Source organism: Rhodnius prolixus, unplaced genomic scaffold (genome assembly GCF_049639745.1).
Source record: "Rhodnius prolixus isolate KJV_2025 unplaced genomic scaffold, Rpr scaffold_9, whole genome shotgun sequence".
In the NCBI taxonomy this organism is placed as follows: Eukaryota; Metazoa; Arthropoda; class Insecta; order Hemiptera; family Reduviidae; genus Rhodnius; species Rhodnius prolixus.
In genome coordinates, this window is record NW_027411604.1 from 13862757 (window position 1) to 13875634 (window position 12878).

Below are 12878 nucleotides of genomic sequence, written 5' to 3' on the forward strand. Positions count from 1 at the left end.
CAGTATAGCGTATTATAAAGGACTTGTGAAATCAATAATAGTAAATGCAACAACATCAACAAGTATGCAGGAGATCTATCTACTTTGTTGTTCAGTCTAAATTATTGAAACATTTATTGGGTAGAAAAAGATCTATTTATAGTATAATTAAAAAAAAGAAAAAAGACTAACCTCAATATCTTCGTAATTTTTAAATGATAATATAGCGAATCCATCTACAACATCTTCTTCATATAAAGGTTCCTTTTTTTTACGCCTTGGCGGTTTCGCACGTTCCCTAGTTGGCGATTCATCATCACAACTAACTGGTACACCTTTACGGCGTTTTTCAGCGAGTATCCTAGACGCTCGTCGACGAGAACGATGCGTGGCCCGCCTTTCGTCCACAGTAGACATCGTTATTATTAAAATTTAGGTTAAAAAACACAGAAAAGGAAACGGTTTTTAAACACAGCACTCAAATTTAAAAGAAAAAAGATTGACACGCACTTACGTTGAATAACAATTAATACGTTATAAATAAAACAAACGACTCTATCGATGTAATTAATAACTTTAATTATTTCTACCTGCTTCGTCTTCTGAAGATATTTAATAAAATATTAAGCCATAGCTGGCGCTCGTTGCGCCCTAAAACAACCACTAAAAAGATGCCCATCAACGAATTTTTTTTATCTTTATTTTATAACAATAACAAACTGGGAAGAACCAATTTTTTTTCACCTTGAAAACAGAAAAATGCACATAAAACACACAAAAAGCATCACCGCACACACCAATCCACTAACGCACTAACAAAAATAAAAAAAAAATTAAAAAAAACACTCGTCTCTCGTGCTAGACACCCTGCCACCAGACCTCACTACGGCACTAAACTGAAGCTAACTGAGCCATACACTTTCCCCCACTCAAAAATTTTCAATCCCCCTTTTACACAGGATCACAGTGCTACCAACCGACGTCAATACGTTGCTTTTACTTGTAAAAAGGTATTGCTACTCTTCTCTAGCTAGAAAAAATAAAATGTAAATACATCGTTTACCCTCTATTTATCTAATATATAATAAAATATCTTATAAGTGTTTGGATAAGATATAGGGAAATACAAATTGCGTACTTTTATTATATTACAACCAGATTATTTATTAACCCATCCACAACTACACTTAACTTTAAAGACAGAGTTGATTATTTATTTCTTTTCATAAAGCACTGAACAAATAACAGTAGATACTACCATATGCCTATTATATGTAAATCAATATAAGGAATTCGAAGCACTTCTGATCCCTATTTTTTATTCCCTAGTTGACAAAACGTACAAAATATTTATTGTATTTTTTCTTACCTATAAAAAACGATTACCTTAAAGAATATTAAGGAACGGTCAAAAACTTTTTCTAGAAACCGAAAATAATTCCACACGTTTTCGTAAATTTATTGCCTTCATCCACGTAATAACATTTGAAGAGTCATTTCTAAATTTACCCATTCATTTTACTTATTATTTTCTACATTAGATCGACTCTACAAGTACAACCAAAAACTGGCCTTAATATTGAGTATCAGTTACAGAAAAGTAGTTTTTTTGTTAAATGACATACAATTTCTACTTTTTCCAATGAATATTACTTCTTATTTTGGAACCAGATATGCTCTACATACCAACCTATAATTTTTTGGCTATAATTTGTAGTTATCAAATAACATTGATACAATTGAGACAATTGTCTCCGACTGAAATAGAGCTTAAGTTTCCAAGACTGTTGCTAACGTATTTGATGGTTAATACTTAGGCCAACGCTTGGCTGAACATGTAGAGTCGATCTAATTTGTAAAATAAGAAATAAAAACCATTGGAAAAAGTGGAAATTGAAGCCGAAATCATAAGAAGTCTGCTTTTCCTGCCTTTGGTTGTTAATAATAAGGTCAATGCTAGGTTGTACATGTAGAGTCTATCTAATTTGTAAAATAAGAAGTAAAAACCATTGAAAAAAATGGAAATTGAAGCCGATATCATTAGAAGTCTGTTTTTTCTATCTTTGGTTGTTAATATTAAGTGCAATGCTAGGTTGTACATGTAGAGTCGATCTAATTTACAAAATAAGAAGTAAAAACCATTGGAAAAGGTGGAAATTGAAGCCGATATCATAAGAAGTCTGCTTTTCCTGTCTTTGGTTGTTAATAATAAGGGCAATGCTAGGTTGTAAATGTAGAGTCGATCTAATGTACAAAATAAGAAGTAAAAACCATTGGAAAAAGTGGAAATTGAAGCCGATATCATAAGAAGTCTGCTTTTTCTGTCTTCGGTTGTTAATAATAAGGGCAATGCTAGATTGTACATGTAGAGTCGATCTAATTTACAAAATAAGAAGTAAAAACCATTGAAAAAAGTGGAAATTGAAGCCGATTTCATAAGAAGTCTGCTTTTCCTGTCTTTGGTTGTTAATAATAAGGGCAATGCTAGGTTGTACATGTAGAGTCGATCTAATGTACAAAATAAGAAGTAAAAACCATTGGAAAAAGTGGAAATTGAAGCCGATATCATAAGAAGTCTGCTTTTTCTGTCTTCGGTTGTTAATAATAAGGGCAATGCTAGATTGTACATGTAGAGTCGATCTAATTTACAAAATAAGAAGTAAAAACCATTGAAAAAAGTGGAAATTGAAGCCGATTTCATAAGAAGTCTGATTTTCCTGTCTTTGGTTGTTAATAATAAGGGCAATGCTAGGTTGTACATGTAGAGTCGATCTAATTTACAAAATAAGAAGTAAAAACCATTGGAAAAGGTGGAAATTGAAGCCGATATCATAAGAAGTCTGCTTTTCCTGTCTTTGGTTGTTAATAATAAGGGCAATGCTAGGTTGTAAATGTAGAGTCGATCTAATGTACAAAATAAGAAGTAAAACCAACTTAGTATGAAATATCAACTATTTAATTAGGTCTCGAGAACCATAGTTTGCTACGGAGATCAGATCTGGGGTTTTCAGAATTTTAACCTTCTCGATAAATTCTCATAAAAATTAAGGACAGTTTTCGAGAGAAGTCTCTTAGGCGGGCCAGAGGTACAGAACGCTTTCTTTTGTACAGAACACTGGTGGAAGTTAGTTCTCAATTTGGACTGTTCTTCGGTGAAAAAGCAAAAAAACAAGTTGTTATTGAGTGATTTGCGTTGGCTTTTTAAACTTAGAGGGGAATTATTACCCTTGAGTTGTGTTCCTTGGATTGAAAAAGGCGGACTCTCAGAAGCTGTGTCCTCTTTGCTCCCAAAGTGTCCAAGAAGACCTTTTTCACTTCTTGATTGATTGTCCGGTATTAACGGAGCTTCGACCTCAGTGTTTAGGGAAATCTAGTGCTGCAGGTTATCACATAGTTAATCTTCTTTTTCTCCCGATTGTAGATCCGTCATTACCTTAGCAAAACTAGCCTGGAACTATAGATTAAAGCACCTCAATTTTTAATTTTCTTTAGTATATATATTTAATTTATTTTCTTTGTCAGCGAAGAATTGAAAATCTTTTGGTACAACCCATTTTTTATTTTTACTCTCCAAGTATCTTCTATTTTCTCATTTTATAATTGTGTATTATCTATTTTCCCCCCCTCTCTTTTCGTTCTCATTAGTGTATTAATATAACGTTCTTAAAATATCTTAGAAATTCATTTATCTGAATGTATTTTTCATTTATTTTCTATAAGCAGCTACTCCAGCAGACGGCATTGGCCATGCTGTATACCTTTTGCACTTGTCACTTTTGTATAATTGTATTTATTTAAATAAAGGTTATAATAATAATATTTGTAAATTTACTATCGAGGGATTAAGAGTAAGTTCAATAGGTATTATTGTAGGGCGTAAACATGTACTATTGTTGTCTCTTTTGTACTTTTGTGTTTGAATTATTCTCTGACATAACATTCATTTCTTCAAAATATCATTATAATTATTGTCATTATCTGTTTGTTAAGATGCTGAAGATTTCCATTATATTGTCTAAATATAGTATATACCCATATGTATTTTTTTAAATGTAATTTTTACTGTTTTTACAGGATTTAAAAGAACCCAGCACTGATGTCAAATTAACAATTTAATATTACGTTATCAGCTTTGTATGCTCACCCCCTTGCTATGGTGAAAACTTGAAAGCAATAAACTTATTGTATTGTATCTTTCATAGCATCACCTTTTTTTCCTTCAAATCAATACTTTCTTATTTTACATTTAAGTTAACAAAATCTTCTTTTTGTGGATGATTATTTGTTTAATTTTATTGTTGTGTTATAAATATTTAGTGAGCATTTTTTACGAGGGTCGTTTGAAAAGTCCGTGCAAAGTCAGAGAGATAGCACCACTGGCGCGTATCGAGGTTATGTTTAGTTAGTAGCATCTCTTGGAAGAACACACACCAAGTTTCAGCCAGATCGGTCTATTTCTTTGTGTTTGGCATTCGTTTGAATCGAGGAAGTCGAGTGATTTTCAAAAAATGGACGAAAAAGAATTTCGTGTGTTGATTAAACACTACTTTATGGAAGGCAAAACGCCTCAGGAGACTAAAGAGAAGCTTGATAAACATTATGGTGACTCTGCATCTTCGATTAGAACAGTTTATAAGTGGTTTCAAAATTTTCGGAGTGGCCATATGGGCGGGCACAAGTGACGCTGAACGTTCTGGACGCCCTGCTGAGGTTACTACTCCAGAAATCATTGATAAAATCCATGATATGGTGATGGATGACAGAAGAGTGAAGGTGCGTGAGATTGCTAGTGCTGTGGGCATCTCGTATGAACGGGTACATAATATTTTGCATCAACATTTGGACATGACAAAGCTATCCGCAAGATGGGTGCCGCGATTGCTCACGCTTGACCAAAAACGAAATCGTGTGAAGTGTTGCAAGGACGGTTTGCAGCTGTTCCAGAAGAATCCGCAGGACTTTAAGCGTCGTTTCGTCACTGTGGATGAAACATGGATACATCACTACACTCCTGAGACCAAAGAACAATCTAAACAATGGGTTACCTAGGGGGAATCTGCGCCAAAAGAGGCGAAGACCGTTCCTTCGGCCGGAAAGATTATGGCGACTGTCTTTTGGGATTCGCAAGGAATAATCCTCATCGACTATCTGGAAAAGGGTAAAACTATTACAGGTGCATATTATTCATCGTTATTGGAGCGTTTGAAAACCGAGCTACAAGAAAAACGCCCACGATTGGCCCACAAAAAAAGTCCTTTTCCTTCACGACAACGCACCAGCTCACACCTCAGCAGTTGTGGTCGCAAAATTAATGGAAATAGGGTTCCAACTCGTTTCACATCCCCCCTATTCTCCAGACTTGGCTCCCTCGGACTACTATTTGTTCCCCAATATGAAGAAATGGCTGGCGGGAAAAAGATTTTATTCAAACGAGGAGGTGATTGCAGAAACGAATGGCTATTTTTCAAACTTGGACAAATCCTATTATTCGGAAGGGATCAACAAACTAGAGCAGCGTTGGACGAAGTGTATAAGCCTAAAAGGAGACTATGTTGAAAAATAAAAAAGGTTTACCCCAAAAAATTAAGTAGTTTTTATTTTTGCACGGACTTTTCAAACGACCCTCGTATTTCATCTGTTAATCAATTTAACATTCTGTTCCAATATTATGTATTCAACCTGGAATTTGATTTATTTCAGTTTTATAAAAACAAGTGGCAAAGAACGTTATTAAATTATGTAAGAGATCCCATGATGCGTAAAGAGAGAGAGAATATATAATAGGTTTATCAAAGGAAATATAAAACCATATTTGTAGAAGTAATAACTAAAGTTGGAGTTCATCTGCCGTTTTATTTTATTTTCCATCTGGTCTCCCATGGTTTCATATCTGGTTAATTACATGCATGTATTTCGGAACTTTCATTATGACTTATTTTTACATTTCTACGTTCACTTTTTTTGAAAGTTCTAATCATAATTTTCTCCTTTAAGTTTAAGCGCAATATTAAGCTGTGCATAATTAATTTTTTTAACCACTTATTCAATTGTTCTTCAAAAGGAAATGTAGTCAGGTTTTTTGGATGAATGGGATGTTTGATTTCAGATCATTTTAAACCACTCGTCACATATTGTATAAATTTTAAGATGGAGAATTCGGTAAATATGCAGTTATTACAAGCAATTATTACTTTGCAATTAAGTAAACAAATTGTCTTATTTTCAACTATATAATATTTATTATACATGGGATTACTAAATAAGCTATGTACCCAAAAGCTAGCGACATTACCATGCCATTAATAGTTGGAACAAAGTGCTGAATAAATTAACATATTTACAAACTGCAATAACTTTCAAAGACCATTTTGATGGGCTGTTGAAATGGTGGCGACTGGATATGCAACTGTCTAAAATCTATAAATTCAGTAATATTTATTTTTGCAATAAACAATGGGAGGAAGGAAGAATTGAATGTCTAGAATTAGACATAAAAGATTTTAATGAAAAATATTTCCAATTTTTTATTTAATATTAGTAAAAAATGATTGTGCTAAAGGGGAAAAGTATGGTCAGGCTGTGAGATATAAAAAAAAGGAACAAAAAGAAGAAGTGGATATCTGTAGAACCCTCTTTAAGCTATAACCACCCTCTGAGAGCTATAATCCAAGTTTGGTGACAAACTAAATGGCCTCAGTATTTTTATCCAGCTGAAATGATCTGCTCCGCAACCCTCATGAAAATGCTGGAAATCTTCTCCTCACTTTCTAGTTGAAATATTTTATTATAAAAGAGTTTTTCTTCTTCTTCTTTTTTTTAACGTAATATAAAATCTTACCACCTCTGAGAGACGTGCATAAAGGGGCGAAAGAGGCAGCTGGCTCAGGTACCAAATTTCAGAGGGCGCTAAAATCAGCTCAAAGAAACAGTTTTGGTATTTATTTTTTAAATATCATTAACAAAGATAAAAGACATCTAATTCGGTAACATTACACAGTAAACCCTTTGGAGAAATCTTCCAAAATATCATTAAAACAAATGAAAAAAGTAACAAGCGAAACTAAGATCTAACATAAATAAGTTAGTATAGACAAGATAAAAGTTTAAGACTTAAGCTCGATTGATTTTTTTTTTTTTTAACCAATCGCAAAACTATCATTTATCCTAAACTTTGAATTTCAGTAACTCAGTCAAACCTTGAACATTTTCTATAGCCCTTAAACTGTACATGATAATTTGTAAAGCACAACTGCAAAGCTGTGAATGTAGAAATAAAAAATATCATTTTCTTTCTCTTGTAGTTTCTTTAGAAATGTTGCAACGGGTTGGTAAATTGTTCTGTCTGCATTCTCTATAATAAAGGCGAGAGATAGTAGCGAAGACAAACTGCTGAACTTTGCAGACTTTGCTAAATGCTGATTATAACAAAAGTATCTCCTTATTACACATGAATCTAAACATAAGTAAACATTACGAATGATTTCTCCTTCTGTTAAGTGTTTATTAATTTTTTTCTGAATTAAAAATAAAATTGTTTTATCTCAGAAAGCATTATATCTTTAATTGAAAACGAAGTTAATAAAATCTGCCGATAATTGAAGGTATTGGTCAGCAAAGTCTATTTAAGCGAACTAAGTATCTTCCTTCAACACATTTAGAAATATAAAGAAAATTTTTTTCAAAAGGGAGACCAGTCTTCCAGAATGACGAAGTAGCATAACGTATTTTGACTAACTGCTATAGCACAATAATATTATTTAATTTGACGCCTCAAAACAGCCGGTATTGAATGAATGAAAATAAATTTATTATCCAGGTACTATTGTCTCCTTAGAATAAATACACGTTCTATTGGAGGTTCTATTGGTTTGGCCTGTATTTTAGATATTTATGTACAAAATCATAATAAGGAAGTATTTACAAAAATAAGAATTAAAATTAAGGATGTAAATGCATTCAATTATTATTTTGGTGGAAGCTGGGTAGAAAGGAGATAATTGAACAGAAAAGATTTAAAGATAGAAAGGGTAGGAGCATGGCGGAAGGTTTAGGTAAGGAGTTCCACAAAGTGGTAGCGCGAATTAGCGAGGATTTGTCAAAGGATGATAGAGATCACAGGGGCGAGATCTAGTATTGCGAGGATCGAGGATTTGTACTTGAAGAGTTTGAAAATATAAGATGATCTCTCTGTGATTAGATAACTTGGAAAAGACATGAAGCCAAAAGATACTGGCGGCGGTAGACAGGAAAAAGCCAGTTCAACCCATTGTAGTAGTGCGAAATGCGGGAGTCTCTGGGAGTGCTGAAAATAAAGCAGTACATGAGGCGCTTGAGCTTAGCTTCAATATCACCAGAAAGACCGGCCATACACTAAGCAACCATAGTGGAAATCGGGGAAAACAAGAGAGGAAACTAGGAGTTGCCGGGTCCTTAATTGGTAAAAGGTGACAGGAACTATTAAACTGCTTCAGAATGTGAATGGAGCGGCGAGAGATTTGGGAAACATGGTATTGTTTTAGGAAAAGAAGATGCTCTAAGTTGTAATACTTGAATAAGTCACCAAAATGATGATGTTTCACAAATCATCGTTCAAAAATTAAATGAGCAGGAGTTCTGCCTTACCCACCATCGGATTATGACCTTTTCAAGCATTATCATAACAACAGCCGGTAATCAGAGCTCTCTTGATGATAGAGAAACTTCTTCACTGAGGTCCTGTATACATCAAATTACTTGAAAAGTCGAGGAGCCAATTTTTGTATTGATGGTATAAATCGATTTGTTTCTTTTTGGATAAGGTATGCTAATGCTATATCGTGTTTATTGCGATTAAATTGAACAATTTTTAGATGAGTTTTACAATATTTATTTGACAAGATAAAATAAATTGATGTTAAAAGATGTTAAGTCCAAGTTGAAGGACAAGATAGATTGTTTACGGTACCCCGACATCTACAACACAGCCTACTTAGCGGAAATTGTCCTCTTGCCATTAGAATTGGAGTAGGTTGCAGCTTATAGGCGCTGGTTACAACTTCCTGTAGCATTTCTGCGTGTGGGTGAACTCCCTAACAGTGTTCTTGTTGGCGGCCAATTCGCTATTTACCTCTCCTACTCATTCCCAATGTACTGTCGGTCGGGGTTGGTAGAAGAAGAGGCAACAGAAGAAGAAGAAGAAGAAGAAGAGAGTGAACAAGAGGGAGGATCTCAGTCTATTGATTTTTAAACAGAGAAGGAGAGCACGATCAAGAAAGCGACAGTGTACGAGGAGGTAACTAGTATCTTGAAGAGAAAACTTTGCACTCACAAGAAGTGAGATGAGAAGAGGGTTGGAGCGGCAGCCTCCAGACGGCAGTGTGAGCAAGGAGGAGGTCGCAGTCGGTCTCAGACTCTAAGGAGAGTGTGAGAAAGACTCGCCTTACTTTATGAGTATCCAATAACAATGTTTAATCTAAGAAAGGGAACTAAGAGTAAATTTACTACCAAGTAATGTTTTCTTTTAAATAAATAAAAACCTCCCCCTTCGAGAAAGGACACTCGCCCCGAGTCTATTTTCTTCTCCTGTTTTTAATGAAAATAAAAACTCGAACGTTTTATTATAATCTTTTTCCGCCTCACCCTTCCTTAACTAAGAAATAAATGTTGTAGAAATATCTTGATTTTCGTTTTTAATTTTGAGCCAAGAAAAACCCAACGAGCGGATAAAGAAAGGTTCCCCCACCAACATATTTAGCATAATAAATAAGGAAAGATTGGCTCTAATTGACCACAGCTAAGAAAACTGGTCCATGTTTGCACTCAGCGGCCATCAGGACTTATCCCACTGCCGGGATGGAGGTAATTTTTTGATCCTACAACTCCTCTACCTAGAAATGATCGAGATGGTGGTCAATAAAAGAGCCACCGAAAAGCACAGAGAGATTAGTATCAGAGAGGAGCTATCCCTGACTGCCAGTTCTCCCACGGTGGTACAGGAAGAACAGCTTTGTAAAGATCTTCCCTGGTATAAACCCACAGTATGGTCTACAGAAGCGTCGAGGACTCACATTGTTTTCAAATTCGCTCATTCTAAAAAACTCAGCTCTAAAAATTATTTCTTCTAAAAAAAAAAGATTTCTGGTCGAACGCCCAATAATAAGCTAATTAATATTTTTTAATTGAAAAGGCAGCTTGATTTAGCGAAGATAAATTATTATAAATAGAAAATAAATAATTAATTATATGAAAGTTATTACGATAAAATAATTAAAGCTTAATTCAGTAGCAGTTTATAGAATTATCTATAATTACAGAAAATAGTGAAGGCAATTCAGGACTTGATATTTATAAAAGAGGAGGTTGGGATTTAATGACTCTTTATAGACCAATCATGTACTGATTGCAATCGCCCACTCGCTAATAGATAGATGGTCAACTAACACACTATTTTATTCTCTCCTATCCAGTGTCATCTCTCTGTTGCAGTAAATAGTAATCATATCTGAACTATTTAATTAAATTAGAGGAATAACTTCGCCCATTAAAAATTGGTTCAAAAAATAACAAGCTATTAACAATAATTGTCTGTTAATATAGTTACTGAAAAATTGTGGGGAATGACGATGAAATCTTAGATTAGCTACGCAACAGAAATCTCTATGATAGCCACAATTACTTTTAAAATGTGTTCTTTAAAGGGAAAATAAAAAATTAAAGAGAAATAAAGTAGTTAAACTTCAATAATTTACTTAAAATTCTAGATTGTATTTTTAAAATTTTTTCTTTGCTTTTAAGTTTTTTTTACAAATCTAGGATGACCTAACGTGTTTATTCTATCACGGCTTTGATATCGTTAAACAGAGCCAATGTATTAATAATAGCTTGTCATTCAAGTCATAATTTCTCTCTTTTACCATCGTTTTTAAAGTTAATTCTATAAATCAAGGGCGACTTAACGTGTATATTCCAGCTCTGCAGCAAATATCTGCGGTAAGAACTAAAGTAGGTATACTAATTTGCTGGTCTATTTCCTATTATTTCTTAATTTTTCCTTCGTTTTAATAGTACTTTTTCATAAATAAGTACGACCTTATACGAATACTTTATCTCTGCTGTGATATTTGTGGATAGTGCCAAATTGTAATAACATACTGCTCATTCTAGCTAATTATTCCTATAATCTCTTACATTTCAATGTTTCATTTCAAAATTAGGTCGATTATATATGTATAATCTACATCTACAGTAAACATCTGTGGTAAGAGTCAAAATAAACTAGTTTGCTGGTCATTCTAATTAGTATTTCCCATTTTTCCCTTCGTTTTTGAAGTTCAGTTTCCAAATTAAGGCGACCTAATATGTATATTGTAGCTCTGCTATCGATATCAGTCGTAAGAGTCAAAATAAACTAGTTTGCTGGTCATTCTAATTAGTATTTCCCATTTTTCCCTTCGTTTTTGAAGTTTAGTTTCCAAATTAAGGCGACCTAATATGTATATTGTAGCTCTGCTATCGATATCAGTCGTAAGAGTCAAAATACACTAGTTTGCTGGTCATTCTATTTAGTATTTCCCATTTTTCCCTTCATTTTTGAAGTTTAGTTTCCAAATTATGGCGACCTAATATGTATATTGTTGCCCTGCTATCGATATCAGTCGTAAGAGTCAAAATACACTAGTTTGCTGGTCATTCTATTTAGTATTACCCATTTTCCCCTTCGTTTTTGAAGTTCAGTTTCCAAATTAAGGCGACCTAATATGTATATTGTTGCTCTGCTATCGATATCAGTCGTAAGAGTCAAAATACACTAGTTTGCTGGTCATTCTATTTAGTATTTCCCATTTTTCCCTTCATTTTTGAAGTTTAGTTTCCAAATTAAGGCGACCTAATATGTATATTGTAGCTCTGCTATCGATATCAGTCGTAAGAGTCAAAATACACTAGTTTGCTGGTCATTCTAGTCAGTATTTCCCATTTTTCCCTTCGTCTTTGAAGTTTAGTTTCCAAATTAAGACGACCTAATTAAAACTGTCCGGTAGGACAGTTGTATAAGGGTTGATATGTATATTCTAGCTCTGCTTTTGATAACAGCGGTAATAATATTTCAAAGAAACTAAAAACTTATATTTCGTTCAGAGGGAATTGCGGAGAAGATTTTTTGATTTGCCGATGTTGCGGTCCGCCAAGACTTGAAAACAATGGCAAGCGGCCGTTTGGGTTAAAAAGATTGACTGGTCTAGTCCAGATACTATAATCTAGGGACCACTATAGCCAGTTACTCTTTTAAGACATATAACTTCAACATAAAGGTGGGATTGATCTGCTTATCGCAGTGATAAATTGCCAAGTATTACCAACTATTAAACTACCGTCATTGTGAGCATGTTATAAAATAAATGCAATTCATTCCATTTACTTTAATACTATTTTATACGATCTTCGTTTTCCAACTTTACGACTGCAATCACTGAAAAACCTAATTATCGTGAAACCTAAAGTAAAAATATTGTATAAATATTATCAATAATTACTGAAGAATTGAAATAAGATAATAATTAAAATGGATTCAGAAGAAACAATTAATTTTCTCAAAACTCACTAATAGCAGAGTTCTGAGTTTACCCATTATCAAGTTTTAACGAGTTTCACATTGTTAAGTTTCTGAGGATTTTGTAGGCATTAATGTTCGCGTTTGTAAAATATAAATTATCATTTTGCAATCACTAAATATGTACATACTTAATTTTTAAATGTTTTTATAAAGTTTTGAAAACTACGAAATGTGGTTATTAGTTCTCTTCTTCAAAATATTTGAAAAGTTATCTTTTCAATTGTTTTTAAAGAATTTAAACGATTTTTTTAATTTTATATTTATAAAACATAAGTTGTTCACAAAATAGTTAACATTCACTAAAAAAACA

The 12878-nt window shown here is 33.5% G+C and overlaps 1 protein-coding gene across 5 annotated transcripts in view; it reads right to left on the bottom strand.

Moving 5' to 3' along the window:
- Window positions 1-794, bottom strand: part of LOC141454695 (uncharacterized) — a 424389-nt gene extending 423595 nt beyond the window's left edge. For all 5 annotated transcript variants that reach the window (XM_074129209.1, XM_074129207.1, XM_074129208.1 and 2 more), the window contains exon 1: window positions 172-794. In XM_074129209.1, the coding sequence (XP_073985310.1) occupies window positions 172-396 (225 nt within the window). In that variant the 5' untranslated portion in view covers window positions 397-794. The remainder of the gene's footprint in view (window positions 1-171) is intronic.
- Between the last annotated feature and the right edge of the window lie 12084 nt (window positions 795-12878).